Source organism: Calidris pugnax, unplaced genomic scaffold (assembly GCF_001431845.1).
Source record: "Calidris pugnax isolate Ruff unplaced genomic scaffold, ASM143184v1 scaffold219, whole genome shotgun sequence".
Lineage (NCBI taxonomy): Eukaryota > Metazoa > Chordata > Aves > Charadriiformes > Scolopacidae > Calidris > Calidris pugnax.
In genome coordinates, this window is record NW_015094507.1 from 16,854,632 (window position 1) to 16,870,918 (window position 16,287).

A 16,287-nucleotide genomic window follows, 5' to 3' on the forward strand; every position below is an offset into this window, starting at 1 on the left:
CTGGAAGGTACCTTCCAGACAAAAGTGGACAATTCCTTTAGTTGGGTGGTTTTCTGCTTAGCTCTAAGGAAGAGCCTGGGGAGCCTGCAATGTCCTAATCCCTGTCATGCTCTACATGTGTTTTTGAGAGGATGGTTCTTATTTGTCCCCATTGTCCTGAGCTGGGGACAATGCGAAAGGGAGAGTAGTCTCCTTGGAATACTGGCTGGGTCATTGTGCTTGGGACCTCACTTGAGATGCCCCAGAATCACTCTGCTTGGCAACAGCGAGGTTGCTTGGAGAAGTCCTGCCTTCATGAGGGATGGAAGGGAGCGGGGAGTGGGAGCATCGGCTCCTCCACCCGCGTGTGCTGCTTGCTCAGCAAGGGCTAATGCACAGCGTGAGGCGGCGAAGAGGGCGGGAGGTTAGCCTTTTGAGGTTTGATGACTAATTAGCTGTCATAATTGGCTAATTGAGTGGAGATGCTGCAGCAGGAATGAGCCCGGAAGAGTCAAATGAGAAGACTATGGGGGGTTGCTGGTGGTTTCCCGAAAAAAAAAGTGTGTGAATGTGTGCAGGAAAGGAGAGGACATTCACCAGGGGAGCGAGCCAGTGGGCTACAGGAGGTTGTCTCAACATGCTGATGGCAGCCAGATGTGTCTGGCTCTAGGGCAAAGCTGGGAAGGGTTTGCTCCCCTCCAGGTTTTCCTGCTGGTTTCCTCCCTCCTGGGAAGATTTTCAGCAAGTTTTCTCCCTGGGACTGCTGAGAAGGCACTTTTTTTTTTCCCTTTTTTTTTTTTTTCTTAAATTTTCCCCAGGGCATTTTGCTGAGGACTGCTAGGCATTAAAAATGTGGTGAGGAAATTAATGCTCCATGAGGTTGCACCGCACTATCCCGAGCAAGCAGAAGGTAAACAGGTCACAGGAGCGGTGCTTCGGCAGAGATTTTTGTCTGAAAAATGAAGGGTAAAGATTGTTACCAATACGAGAAAGGACCTTGCAGCCTCCTTAAGCAAGGTTGTATTTATACAGCAACGTGGGGTGTGTATCCTGCAAGATCCTGCACTACTGAGGAAAAGGATCTGGGAGTCCTGGTAGATAGCACACTTTCCATGAGCCAGCAATGGGCCCTTGTCACCAAGAGGGCCAATGGAATCCTGGGCTGCGTAGGGAAGAGTGTGGCCAGCAGGTCGAGGGAGGTCATTCTTCCCCTCTACTCTGCACTGGTGAGGCCACAACTGGAATACTGCATCCAGCTCTGGGCCCCCCAGTTCAAGAGAGACAGGGAACTACTGGAGAGAGTCCAGCGTAGGGCAACAAAGATGATTAAGGGATTGGAGCATCTCCTTTATGAGGAAAGGCTCAATGAGCTGGGACTCTTTAGCCTGGAGAAGAGAAGGCTGAGGGGAGACCTTATTTATGTTTATAAGTATCTAAAGGGTGAGTTGAAGGATGTTGGAGCCAGACTCTTTTCAGTGGTTTCCAGCGATAGGACAAGGGGCAATGAGCTCAAGCTGGAACATAGAAAGTTCCATTCAAATATGAGAAAAACTTTTTTACGGTGAGGGTGACGGAGCCCTGGAACAGGCTGCCCAGGGAAGTCGTGGAGTCCCCTTCTCTGGAGATCTTCAAGACCCACCTGGATGCTGTCCTGAGTGATGTGCTCTGGGCAGCCCTGCTTTAGCAGGGGAGTTGGACTAGATGATCTCTAGAGGTCCCTTCCAACTCTGACAATTCCGTGATTCCGTGATCTGCTGCGGTGGGACCCTCAGTGAAGGATGCGTTACACCAGGCAGCAGAAAATATCTCACAGCAGGAAGTTCTGGTGTATGTCGTTCTACCTACTTCTAGCAGTTTGGCTGCTATTAAAACTGCAGGGTTTTAATATATTAAAATCACAGTGGTCTGAAACGGGCTGCTTTCTGCCCTTCGCCTCCCCTTAAGCCACATGGGAATCTCATGTCCGTTCCCGAAACGGTCGGTTTGCCCTTGCTGTCCTGATGGCTTCCCAGGTGGGTCCTTGCCCTCTGTCATATCAGATGACACGGTGTTTGCTGGGCTTCTCTTCAAAAAGCCCCCGATAAGATAGCTGGGGGAGGCACATCCGTGCCCTCACCCTCCATGCAGGCTCTCCTGCTGGGGGGAAAGGGGGGGCACGTTTTTTTTGGGTGGGATGGCCTGATGAGAATAAGCCTGATGGACTCTGTCCCTTGGTTATCTCGCAGGGCTGCTCAGTTCCCCTGGAATTTGGACCTCGTTGGTCTCGATTTGGGTCCCCCGAGTGCTGTTGGTGTGATAATTACGTGTCACACAACATCATTTACCAGTGTATCGATCTTGTGAGAAGTAGGTGAAAGGTTTCTTCTCTCTGCTTCTTTAGGGCACCCTGCTGTCCTGCAGATGGTTGCCGTTGGGGAGCCCCTTCCCAGGTTGTTGGGCACCAGGACCCGCTTTGTGGTCGGCCTCCCTGTCCCATAGAGGGGTGCCCACAGCAGTCACCAGTGTCAGAGGAGGTGGTGGTTCCCATAACACCCCTGGTAAATTCTCACCAGGATGTCTTTGCCTTTCGTTTTCCTTCCTGTTGAGGGAACCACCCAGAGTCTTCTGAGATCGCCCTTTCCTAAGGCTTCATGATAGAAGCCACAAGTGCAACGTGGGGTGTCCCTCTGTTACAGCGTCACAGGAACAGGACTGTTGTTTGATCTGCTGGGACTTTACAGAAGCATTTAACAGTTCACGTTGCTCTTTTCACCCGGGTCCCGCAGGCCCCCACAGGTTGTTAAAAATCAATTATTGGGATATAATACAAGAGAGAAGATTTTCGCTCGGTACTTGCAGGCAGGTTCTGACAATCCTGCTTAAAATAGCAACAACAAAACAATAAGCTCTGAAATAATGAATTGTTGAGAAGGAAGTAGTCTGTCAATCTGTTAACCTACTTAGGAACAGAAACTTCAGCACTACCTACTTTTCTTGATACTCATTTTCTTCAGCAAGTATCTATGGGGTATTTTTCTGGTAGAAAACTTGTAAAAAACATTGTACTGCTGAACTAGTGAAAAAGAAATTTCGGCTCAGTCTAATTTGATGAGTGAGTTTTCTTAGCAAAAAGAATAAACAAGAGTAGAAGGAGGTAAGAGGTGGAGTTTTCCAAGAACTATTACTGTCTAGAGAATTGCATTCAATGTGTCTTTCATTTCTGTTTCAAAAGAATTTCCCGCCTGGGTTAGTGACTCACTTTTCAAAGGAAATGTTCATGAAGGCAGAGCTAATGGAGTTGGACCATTGAGGATACTGTAGGCAAATAACCCCCAGTGAGAGTCCCGACCCCTCCACGTTAAGTGACAGGCAGGCCCCCTTTCTCTGTTTGCTGATGCTTGGCGAAGCCAGAGCCCCTGGGAAAAGGGGATAAACCAAAGTTGCCGTACCAGAAATCTGCCGGAGCTGTGCTGAGTTACCTGAGCTGAGTCTTCCTCACTGCTTAACGTTTCTACTCGGTGAAGAGTGTTACATAGAAAGAAGGACAAACAAGGAAAAAATATCCAGTGATGGGGAATCCAGCACTTCCCCAAGGAGATTATTATTCCAATGGCTGACTGTTCTCACTGTGAAAATTTTTCCTCTTGTGTCCGATCGGAATCTCCCCAGGAATAACTTGTACCCATTACCCCATATCTTTTCCACATATCTCCTTGTAAAAGGAGAGTCTCCATCTTATTTGTAGCCACCCTTTAAATAGTAGAACATGGTGATACGATCTCCCCTAAGCCTCCCATGCCCAATACATAGTGAGTACTTTTTCTTAGGGATAATATGTGAATCCTTTTAGTTACTGCGATGTTAACCCAGGCTTGGGAACCACCACTTGGCAGCTCAAGGAAGATGATGTTAAAATTTAGATATAAAGAAAGAGTGAAAAAGCTAATGTTACTGATGAGATGAGGAAATTCCCAACACTTGACGTGTATATTTTAATGTGAGTGTATACGGGGCCTTGGTCCTTTCTTTATTTGAAAGAAAAAGAGAGGAGGGAGAGCAGCAGCAGCAGTAACCAGTAACAGTGTGTGAGCAGCACGGCAGTAACTGGCATATGATCCAAACCGGCACTAACGAGTGAAGCTTGAAGGAATTAATTGGTTATATATGAGCCTTTCATGTGCTGAGTCAATGTCTGTCCCTGTCTGTCTAGGTCGCTACCATTACTTATCCACTCAAAGCATTGACATTTACACTGGCATCCCAATGCTGGTACAGGGGGAATAATGCTGCAAAATCATCAAGAAGTTTTCTTCATCACCAGGGTGGGTTGGCTGTCCTCTCAGGGGTGCCTCAGCCGGAGCCGGGGGCAACAGAGGCTTCAGCGGTGGTGGAAAGTGCTGGTTTATTTGTTGTGTGGTGGAAACAGAGCCCCTGCTGTTGGTGCAACAATGCAGGGCAGGAGTAATCCTGCTGATAGCGAGGATTTTGGAGTTCTGTGAGGTTAACTTTGGCTGGAGTAACTTGTGGGAAGAGTCGGGATCCCACTTACATTCCTAATTTGAAGTAGTCCTAGTCAAGGAGTACAGAGTCATTTCCTGTATAAAATCCATAGTTATTAAAAATGAAAAGTTTACGAGAAAACATACTTGCTGGGTTTTTCTCACACATCTTAGAAAAGATTGACCATCCTTTTTTCAGGCACCTCAGGAAAGGTTTCTCTCACCCACCTTAGATAGTGTGAGACGCAGCATCCTTCCTACGTCTCATCTCCTCTCCTTCTGCAGCCGGGAGGAAGGAGAAGCCATGCGGGATGCGTTGCCATCCAAAGACCTCTCTGTCCTCGATGCCACCAGCAGGGACCTGGGCGCTAGCTAGCCCCAGCCCCTCATTTCAGAGGGCTCTGGGTGGGTCGGATGAATCCCACCCAACGGCACAGTTGTCGGCTCTTACAGATTGTGAGAGTTGTGATAAATAACACAACTGAGAGCCTTGCCCTGCGCCGATGTAAAAGCCACTCACCGCGTCCATGCCAAAGGCTCGGTGGGTTGGTTTGTTTGGGTTTTATTTTTTCTTTCAGTTGAGAGCTAATTGCTGAGAGGGAGGGAGACAGGCAATAAAAACGCTGTGAATGGTGAAGGAAATAAGTCTGACTCACTTCCACTCTCCCTTTCACGTTTTTAATCCTGCCCAGTCCTGCCTGTGACAAGAGCGGGATTATGCTGGGTTTGCTGATAGCAGTCTCTGGCCTGCTGTGTAGATGGTTCTATTTTCAATCTGTTTTGTTGGTCTTTTTTATGAATCTGTTTCTATTTATTTTCCCATTTCCCTTTGGCGACTTCTACCTGACAGATTTAAGTTGCTTCCCTTCCATTCCCATTCCAGCTGCAAGCACGTCTCCTCCTTGCAAGTAAATATGTTTTGAAAGGGTGAGGGAGGGAGAAATAAAGTGAACATGGCTTTCCGCTTTGGACTTAGGAAAATAAGGAGAAGCTGGGAACGTGAAAGGGCTGGTTTTGCAGTGGAACTGTCGTGTCTTTCAGAGGAAAGCAGGAGCTGTTTTCATTTTCAGCCCCTGGTTGAAGCTTGAGAGAAAAGCGGGTGACACCGAGTTTATGTTGACCGTCCAAAGGCTGGGGAGGGGAAACCAAACAGGTTTCATGTCACTAGTGAGCAGTCAGTAAACAGGGCAGTCCACATCACCGTGCCTAAGGTCAGCCTTTGTGTGTACAAGGAGGAATCTGGGGGGGGTGGGATGTGTGGATTGGGGCGGTGTTTGGTGTTTCTTGCTGGTTTAAATTGACCTGTCAAGTAGTGTGTTAGGAAGCAGTGCCCGGACACGTGGGGCAGAAGGGCAATGTTCAGGGTGTGAAACCATCTGAAAGGATGCAGCGGGTGTTTGTGCTGAATTTCACGTGGCTTTGGAGATGCACAGAGCAGTGATAGGAGAGCACAAGAAAACAAAGCTCATAAAGAAGGCGAGGAGCTGGTTACCAGCAGGTCCGGGTGCCTGGCCAGGGTTTGTGGCTGTCAGTGCCACAGGCCACCACTGTGTGCTTGTGTACGTGTCCTCAGCAAACTGCTCTGCACAAACAAACTCAGCTGGCTGATGAAAAATAACATTTCTAATCTGTGCTGTTATTTTCTCCAAATAATTAAAGTGCACCCTTGAAAAATGATAACCACACTTTAAATATCAAAGGAACCCTTTCAACCCGTATCTTTTGCTCGGCTGGAGCAACTTAAGTCCTATCTTCTTTGGTAGCCTGCATGCAGAATAGTCTCCTTGTTCGAGAGGTTGGGTTGTACCGAATGGGGACAGAAGTGTAAATATTTACTGCCATCTTTTGGGCAATGTGGGTATGACTCAAAAAAAGGAAAGGGGTCAATCGAGTTATTCAGCTGTCATCTCCTTCAGCTTTGTCAACTGATTCTTATTTGACTACCAAACACATCAGTCCACCGAGAAACTTTATTTTTTTGTCAGACACGTTAGTGGTCTCAAGCTACAAGTAAAGCAAGGTATGCAAGGAGAGGTGCTCACTTTGAGCAAGCTGATAGGTTTGGGGAGAAAAAGCTAAGAGAAGTCTTTGAGCACATCTGCCATTCTCCAGGTTCTGAGACAGTGTGTGTTCGTTGCTCCACACTGTCAGGAGCTTGGTGTTTTGCTTTGCTTTGGTGGATGATCGGTAGGAGTTGGAGAGATGGTTGGAATTCGTGAAGACAGAGCTACTGTTGCATGGTCTACAGTCAAAATGGGATGGCAGATTGTGGCCCAAAGGAAAAGTGTTTTACTGCAAGTAACTGTGGGGTTTTAGGCTGTTTGGGTTTTTTTTTCAAGAAATGCAACTTTTTCAATATTTCAATCTACAAAAATATTAGAATATCAGCAAATACAGTTTTACTTCAAAATATGTGTATATTTTAGCAGGTCAGGATATGTTGCATCACACTCCTTCTGACCCTTCCTTCTTATATGGTGTGCTGCTCGGTTGAAGTGCTGATTAGGCAACCTTTCTTAATTGCGATATGGTATTTTTCATCCACTTGAGGTGTCAGGTTGCATTTTTAACCTCACACCTAATCAAACTTTCAGTCCTGCAGGCTGTGCAGAGGCAGGTTTCCTGCTGCGGTAATAGCCCGTTCCTTGAAATTAGTTTGAAATTAATAGCAGCGAGGTGCTTCACCGTTTCCAAAGGGCCATGTCTCTTAGTGGATGGAGCCTTCTTTTAATGCAAGATCTGTTATTAGAGCTTTTTAGAAAGATTTACATTTTTACTAGGGATTCACCTATATTGCTGATTTCAGTACAATTATCATCTGATTCTTACCAGCTGGACCTCCACGGTGTTCCACAAGGGAGTGTTAAAAACTTGCTCAGTGTAAAACTTGATGTGTTGTTTATGTCGGGGGCGGCAGCGTGGCTGATGGTCCTTCCGCTCTCTCTGGTTCCGCTTGCCTTCAGCAAGCACAATATGACTCTCTGCTCTTGTCTCGTATTTGTTTGTTTTTAGGTGAAACTTCCTTTTCCTGTTGATCAAATCACAGATCTTCCAAGGAATGATTTCCAGATGATGATAAAGATGCACAAGCTAACCTCAGAGCAGCTCGAGTTCATCCATGACGTCCGCCGGCGCAGCAAGAACCGGATCGCGGCTCAGCGCTGCCGCAAGAGGAAACTGGACTGTATTCAGAACCTAGAATGTGAAATTCGCAAGTTGGTGAGTTCTGTGCCCTCGCCACGGCCCCTCTCACCCTCCTGCCACAGCTCTCAGGGCACCAACAGCCATTCCTGTCCAGAGTGCAGTGGGTTCGGTCAGTTTATACGGGAGTAAGCGGAGCCACCGGCATGAAAATTCTATAGACAAAAATCTTAATAGATGTGTGTATATAATATATATGGAAACCACGAAATTCCAGTGGAATGAGGCCTAGATATCTTTTCATTTTGATCTCTCAAGAGCAGATTGTTGAGTGAGTTGGAAGAGGAGGGAAGCCTCTATCTCAGCTCCCTTCTTGCAGTTTAACTTGCCCCGGTACTTACACAATCCACAAAGGCATTTCCTCATCCAAGCCCAATTTCCATGACTAACTCCCATAACAACCTGTTAGTCAGGGATTCGTGGAGTCCTCAAAAGAGTTAGGTATGAAGAGACCTTCAGATGTGGTCTAGTCCAAAAAGGGTGTGACACAGTGGTGTGACAGGGCCAGCTTTATCTCTACACAGAGATTTTCTTTCTCTTTGGTGTGCTAGAAGGCATTACAGCGTTTTCAAGACATTTCAGCTCCTTATGCCTTTTCTTCCTCTCTTTCATTCACTGAGCAAATGGCAGAAGTGGCAAGGGAAGTGAAAAGCCAGGGACGTAAATATGCAGACAAGTGGTCAACCCTTGGTGTAGGTCAGTGAGGTGTGTTCCTCCTTGCTTCTGCTGTCTTCCTTCTAACACTCCTGGTGTGCTGTGGACTAAAATCATCATGGGATGATTCAAGGACCATCTAAGACAAAAGGCCTGTTCCCACTCTACAGGTTCACTGGCCTTCATGTCCTACGCACCGGGTTGAGGTGGCAACTGTTTGCCCCAACCCTCCTTGAGGTGTGTCTCCAGCAGTAGTCTGCTGCAGAGAGGAGAGCAAAGCATGCCCTGATGACTGGCCAGAGCACATCTGGGGATGAGTTTCCTGTGTCCAAGGTGTCAGTGGACAGTGCTGCCACATTTGATCCAAAAGGAGTGAGGTGACAAGTTCAAGTCACCCAAGTCACGGGCGACAGGACTAGAGGAAATGGCCTCAAGTTACACCAGGGGAGGTTCAGGCTGGATATTAGGAAAAATTTTTTCACCAAAAGGGTTATCAGCCATTGGAATGGGCTGCCCAGGGAGGTGGTTGAGGCACCGTACCTGGAGGTGTTCAAAAGACAGGTTGATATAGTGCTGGGAGATACGGTTTAGTGCTGGTGTTGCTTTTTGTTAGTTGGGTGGGCGTTTATTTTTGTCAAAATTAGGTTGATGGTTGGAACAAGATGATCTTTAAGGTCCCTTCCAACCTAGAAGATTCTGTGATTCTGTGACTGGAGCAAGGCTAAATGGCTGCTGAGGAAATTCCTCTCTCTTTCCATCAGGGTATGGACACCTCAGGTGTGGTTTGGGTGGCTTAACACAGATGTCTATACTATAGACACCTGCACTGGAGCTAGTTGTCCTGTTTTCCTGTAAAGGAAGAGAAATAGATACTTGTGGAGTCTTACTTGTCTCATCCTGCAGCAGAGGAGGTGATGTACAGCCCAGAAGTGCCTGTTTCTCTCTATCGCTAAACAAGATCACCTGGAGAGCCATGTCAGATGTAGACATCTGAGCTATAGGCACCTTATCTGAAAAAACTCCCCTCCTTTGTGACAGTGCCCCTGTGGTCTGAGGGCCCTCCTCTGCCATTATTTGCCCATTGAGAAAGCAAGATGGTACACAACCAAAAAAAAGGCTTGAGACAAGGGTCATGGAGGAAGACATGTCTGCAGGGTTGTCACTCAGTGGGAGAAGTGCAACACTGGAACTTTAAAAGGGGTTAGCACCTCCTCATCTGTTTAGAAGTCCTAAAAGCTTCCTGAGATGTCAAAAGGAATGTAGTAGTCCCAGTTCAGCTGTTAGGAGAGGTGTGGGTGTGCAGCGTGCAGGACTGGGCCCTTTCATTTCGTTATGCAGCATAGATTTAGGAGTCCAGCACTAAACCCAGCCGTTGAGTATCCAAGGGTTTGAGTGATAATTCGTTCACGGAGATAAAACAAAAGGAGCTGAAGTAGTTTTCCTTACTAAGATCTCTGTGTTACCCAGCTTCCATTAAAATTAAAGGTTATTTGGAGGCTTTGATTTAAATGTCCATGGTCAGCTGTAGGTTGAACTCGGTGGTCTGGGGAGCGGGGGTACTTCTTGTTCTTCTCATAACAGGTTGCGTGTTGAAAGTGGCCTTTAGTGTAGGCTTCGTTGTCCTTCATTCTCTGCCCAAGCCATGGCAAATGTAGTGTGAAAGAGGCAGGGATCTGTTGGAAGCAGCCGAGTTACCATCACCTCACAAAGGGCAAAAGGCCTCATGACTTTGGGTTACTCACTTGCTGCCTGTCTCTGTCTGCTTCCCGTCTGTACCCGGGAGGTGACACTGACCCCACAAGCTGGTTGGGAGGCTTAAGTCATCAAGGCTCGCAAAGCCTTCGGATGCCGGGCTGCTGAAACCCTGGGGGAATTAAAAAAAAAAAAAAGAAATGAAAATCAACACATTGTTCAGAGTAGTGCTCCACTGATGCAAAACAAACAAAACATCAAAGATAAACAAAAGAGTGCGCAACGTGCTTACTGCACCGTAATCCGCAGTAGGTGTGGGGTGAGTCAGAGGTTCTGCAGGGTGAAAAAGCAGCTCCTCATCCAGGTTGTCAGGAGAAGCAGGTCCAGTCTTGGCTGCACGTGCCCATCCCTCTACGCTGAGCCAACGATGGGGAGGCGTGCGTCTCTCCTTCTCCAGAGGAGGTCACCAGGGGCAGCACTCTAAGGGCTGGACTGGCAGCAAAATTAAACTCACACAACTTTAACTTTGCCTCTCAAGCCCTCCTACCCTCCCTCCCTACAAATGCTGTCCAAGCCAGTAGTCTGCTTCAAGATCTTACTTTTTATCTTAGGAGAACCAGCAGTGAAACTCCAGTTGACTTCCCATGATGCATGAAGACGGGCTGAGAGAGTTGTGGTTGTTCAGCCTGGAGAAGAGAAGGCTCCAGGGAGACTTTATAGCAGCCTTCCAATATCTGAAGGGAGCTACAGGAGAGGTGGAGAGGGACTCTTTGTCAGGGAGTGTAGTGACAGGACAAGGGACAACGGTTTTTAATTGGAAGAGGGGAGATTTAGATTGGGTACCAGAAAGAAATTCTTTCCTGTGAGGGTGGTGAGACACTGGAACAGGTTGCCCAGAGAAGCTGTGGCTGCCCCATCCCTGGAGGTGCAAAACCTCCTTCAAGGCCAGGCTGGATGGGGCTTTGAGCAACCTGGTCTGGTGGGAGGTGTCCCTGCCCAGGGCAGGGGGGTTGGAACTCGATGGTCTTTAAGGTCCATTCCAACTCTAACCATTCTGTGATTCTATGATCACTGGAAATTCCTTTGTCATCTTCTGCCCACTTTGTGACCAGTCATTTCCAGTCTCCTGAAACAGTAATGGTACTAGGGTTTAAGGGTTTTTTCACTCAGCTGGGTCTTTTTTATGAAAGACCCCTTTACCCCTGTACTTACTTGCAGTAACTCACCCATCTTCTTGACACAGATGGTTTCACAGCAGACAGTGAGTGAAATGGTCGTATTCTCTGAGTTTGATAGGTAATTTTTTTTGCCTGCTTTCCCTCAGCCATCCATCTACCCACTCACATTCCCTTTTTTTTCCCTGCAACTCACAGCATATTCTCTTCCATAATTCATTATCTCAAGATGTACTTGAGCATCTGTTTATTTTTTTATTATTTTTGTGCTTTCTTGATAGATTTATCAATATTTTAGCAGTTGGTTCTTTTCATGTGCACTGCTCTCTTTCTCACTCGCACAGCTGTATGCTTCCAGTGTGGGCTTCGGACCCAGGGTGATACTACCAGCTGTCAACAACCACCCGTAGCTGGATTATCTGAGTTGTGGAGTTTTCACACTTCAGATGTTGAGGCGGCACGGGTTTAGCGGTGTTACTAGGTGAGGTACACGGCTGTGCTGCTTTTGAGGCCAGCTCTGCTCTGAAAATAGCTCTGGTACTCTACAAAATCTCATCTGCTCCCTCAAGCTGAGTGCCCACCTTCCTGGGACAGAAAAGGGATGCAGCAGGACCATCCCAGTCAGTCTGCACTGAGGAAATAAACACCAGTTTTTATAGGTATAACCCCAGGGTGGCTCTGACTCTCTGCCTTATCCCCCAAAACTGCCTCTTGAGCATGGTGAGGGCAGCGTTCACCCCTCGGGGGGCTTGCCAGCCACCTGAGATCTAAGCTGGAGATGACAGGACAAGGGGTAATGGTTTTAAATTGAAAGAGGGGAGATTTAGATTGGACACCAGAAAGAAATTCTTTCCTGTGAGGGTGGTGAGGCACTGGAACAGGTTGCCCAGAGAAGCTGTGGCTGCCCCATCTCTGGAGGGGTTCAAGGCCAGGCTGGATGGGGCTTTGAGCAACCTGGTCTGGTGGGAGGTGTCCCTGCCCAGGGCAGGGGGTTGGAACTTGATGATCTTTAAGGTCCCTTCCAACTCTGATTCTATGACTCCCACCACAGCACATCACACACCACCCTGTGCTGGCTAGGGCTGGGGACCTTTACTGGTGCTTTGTTGGATGCAGAACAACCTGAGCTCTTTTTCCCAGTTTTTCAATCCTGTATGAAAAACTATGTCCCACCAAGCTCTCCCATTCTTCCTCCTCACCAGTACTGTCCTGTCCCTCACCCAGCCCCCTCCTCGAGCAGCCCGCTGACACAGTGACACTCTGAAGCAAGTGAGGTAGATGTTGGTAGAGGAGGACATTTGGGAGCCCAGCAGGCAGGGCCTGAGCAGAACAAAGGGGAAATGACACTGAGCTGCTTGTGCTGAGCGTTAGGAAGCCCACCAACTTTCAGAGTTTTCACGTACATCTTCATGAAAGTTTCTTGATTAGGTCAAACCCAAACCGTTAAGCAGCAGGACATAAGAAAATGAGCCATGGTGAAGGCCACAGAGCGAACACTCAGACTCTCTGCTCTGAATAACACACCTCTCAGGGGTCACGAGGGTTCAGCTGGCACACGGGCCAAAGCGGGTGCCCCCAGCCCAGCAGTTAGAGGGTGAACTGAACTTCTGCAGCAGATCCTTACTTCAAGAACTGTTTTTTTGCTGTTTAGATGGATAATGGCTTTTCTCCATCAAAATGTTTCTTTCAGGTTTTTTTTTTTTGTATCATCCATCAAGCAGCCTTGGTTTATAAAGGGAACTAACAGTGTCTTGGGGAGTAACTTGTGTCCTCTTCCAACTCAAATGTTTTTTCTCCAGATGTTTCCCAAACTGCAGTCCACAGAGACCTCACGGTAGTCAAATACCTGATGTCTTTGTGACTTTTCTTCTGCCTGTACAAAAACAACTGTGACATGTTGGTGTTCTCGGGTGCTGCTGTGTCCCTGCCCGGAGTGTGCAGCCAATGGTTGGCCTTCCCTTCACCCTAAGATGCCTTCTTTCTTTTCCAGGTGTGTGAGAAAGAGAAATTGCTCTCAGAAAGGAACCAGCTGAAAGCAAGCATGGGAGAATTGTTAGACAACTTCTCCTGTCTTTCCCAAGAAGTGTGTAGAGACATGCAGAGCCCGGAACAGATCCAGGCTCTCCACCGATACTGCCCCGTTCTCAGACCCATGGATCTACAGCCGGCCACCACCATCAGCCCTTCCCCAGCTGGCGTGGAGCAGAGCCTGGTGACCTCCCAGTGCGTCGGGGAAAGCATGCAGTGCTGCTCGGAGCAAGGCTCGGTGCAACTGGGAGCTCCCTGGCTGCCCAACAACATCTCGGAAAATTGTTCGGCCGGCGGGGGGTTGGATGGAGCCGACACAGGTACTTACCCCGAGAGAGAGCTTCCACCAGAGCAGAGCAGCCAAACGGTCACGGTAGACTTCTGTCAGGAAATGACTGATAAATGTACAACAGATGAACAACCTAGGAAAGATTACACCTAGTGACTTGTAACCTTAACGTTACACCTGGTCAGGTGTTCTTCAGTCAGCCAGTGGCAATGTTCATTTGTTGTCTAGAAGAACGTTCTTTGGTGCACACTACAGTGGTCTTAGCAGCAATACTGTTTTTAAGTATTCCCTCCTCTCTACAAGCAGGAGTTCTCTTCACAATGGTGCTATCCCTTGCTCAGGCAGGGAACGAAGCAGTGGCAACACTGTCTGTTTTTGTATGTTGATTTCAATCTTAACAGGGATGGACATAACACCTCTGAGGACCCAACCGCAGCTTTTTTCTCAGTGGCCCATGTCACAAAACCCTAACTCAGGAATTTCCTCTGAATGTTCAATTTTTCATTGAAGACAGCTTCTTTACACATCAAAGTTTTATAGCTAAACTGTACATATTATATATAATATATATAAAATATATATATCCATATGCAAAAGTCCCTGCATGCCTCAATTTTTCTCATCCTACAAACTGGAAGCTTTCATTTCTATTGTACAAACAAGTTCCAACATTCCTTTTTGTCTTCGATGCTAGAACTAGTTTGGTAACTTGTTACACGATAATTTTTTTTTTCTGGGTTCGCAGTTCAGCAATATCATTCGATTTGTACTTATTTATAAAATTTTAATGTTGGAAACTTATTTGAGATTTTATTATAGACAATTTTTTTTTTTTTTGGCACAGCCATTTCGTGCCACTTGAGCAATGTGGAGTTATTTTATTTTCTTGCAGATACTGTACAGTAATGGTCAACTTTGCCACTTGCACTGAGTTTCTGGTCAAACCTCTTTTCATAAATGAAGTCGTGACTTCAGTATAACTTGAGTATATGGTTTTCTTTGCTTTATGGCTTAAAGAAAATAGAAAAGTTTTAGCTAATAGACAAACACTCAGGAGCTCATTACGTAGTAAAAACGGTCTTGCCAAATACTGAATTCACTATACAATTTGTAAAGAGAATCTGCTTGAATTATTTTTGTATTCAGACTTCTTTCTGTTTCACGAACCAAGTTTTAAGTGCTGTTAACGATGCTTTTAGATTCTTATAGGGGAAAGTAATATTTCACTCTTTAGAGAAAAAAGTATTTGACAACTGGATCATCATACGTTCCACGAAGTAAAGCAAACGGAGATCCCATCGATACGCTTGCTGGGGGGGGGAGGGCTTTGGTTTTTTCTCCTCCAGCCCCGCTCTGTGTCCTTTACTCATGGAAGCAACTGCTGCTCCGGCTGGTCCCCAGAGCCTCACCTCAGCTGTCCTCAGCCGTTACCTGTTCTCCTCACCAGACCCGAGCTGCAGAGGGTGGGTCTGGTGGAGCTGGTGACCCTGCCTGCCTGGGGTCCCTAAATCGTTGGCTTTGGTTTCCTTACAGAAAGTCAAGTTAGCACTGTATCCTCTTAAGAGCGTGACGTCCATCGGCCAACACCCCAATTAACCCGTCAAACCCTTGTGTTCCAGGATCTTCTCTGGTGGTCCTGCAGCACAAACCGCAGCTCCAAGGGCGCCGTCTCACCAGGAGACTGCTCGGTGAATTGGCTTAGTTGTAACTGTATTGGATTTGTATCTTAAAGCAATTGTTGACTCACGTTATGACTGTGCGAGACAGCAGCTTTCCGAGCATAACATCTGTATGTACAGTGTAGACAGAAAAAAAACATCCTCCTAATGCTTTTTTTTTTTAAATAATTATGATTATTATTATTATTATTATTATTCTAAGTGTACTGAGTTTTTATTTTGTGGTTCTTTGCCCTACCTGTGCCAGGTTGAGTGGCTTTATCGACGACAAACTGTCATGTGCTTTACTGGCTGATATTGTTTGTTCTCGCTGAAAAAAAAAAAAAAAAAAAAAAAAAAAAAAAACACGCTTTTGAAAAAGTGTGGGGAAGCAGCTTCTCAGAAGCACTAAGTGATAATGTGGTCTTCTGCGCTAACGTTTACACTAGAGGTGTGCGCTGGTGGTTTTTTGAGACACTCAGTAGATCAGCATCTTGACCCTGGAGGAGGAATCAGCTCCCTCTCTCCACTTCTTCCATCTCCAGACTGTGCTCATGGACCGTCGCCCACCCGCCACAAAGTCTCGCTTTTATCCTCTTCGCCCAAACTCTGGTAGCCAAGCTACCGAGGAGGAAATGCATATAGCATGTGCCATGTTTGTTGAAAATACTTTTTTTTTTTTTTTCCCCCGCATGTACAAAGAAAAACTAGTATATAATGTAGGAGAATATTTATGTTTAAGTATTAATCATTACTGTACAAAATCCTTACCTTTAAATGTTCGAAAATATACAAATGCCATAAACTCCTAGTTCACACGGTTGAAAAAGGGGGAGGAGTTGTCCTTTCTTTTTAAAAGAGCTTAACCTAAAAATATCTGACCCCCCCCTCGCAGCCATCTTTTGCAGGTAACTGACTGAGAAGCTCTTTGTTGGGGGGTGGGGAGGGGACAGGGAAAGGCAGGATTTGGTTTTCCTTTGAATTCGTTGACGTTGCAAAGCAGTTCTGTGCTTCGCAGAGAAGTTTTTGTTTCTATGAGACCATGGTGAAAGCTAGAATTTAAAACTAAATGTGAATCACATTATAGAGACATAGCTACTTTTTTTTTGGGGGGGTGGGGAAAGGGCTTGAGA

General features: G+C 46.6%; 1 protein-coding gene across 1 annotated transcript in view; it reads left to right on the plus strand.

The window, feature by feature from the left end:
• Positions 1-15,515, plus strand: part of BACH2 (BTB and CNC homology 1, basic leucine zipper transcription factor 2) — a 149,262-nt gene extending 133,747 nt beyond the window's left edge. Inside the window, exons 6-7 of the mRNA XM_014964407.1 lie at positions 7,470-7,676; positions 13,170-15,515. Coding sequence (XP_014819893.1) covers positions 7,470-7,676; positions 13,170-13,649 — 687 coding nt within the window. The 3' untranslated portion in view covers positions 13,650-15,515. The remainder of the gene's footprint in view (positions 1-7,469; positions 7,677-13,169) is intronic.
• Positions 15,516-16,287: the final 772 nt, after the last annotated feature.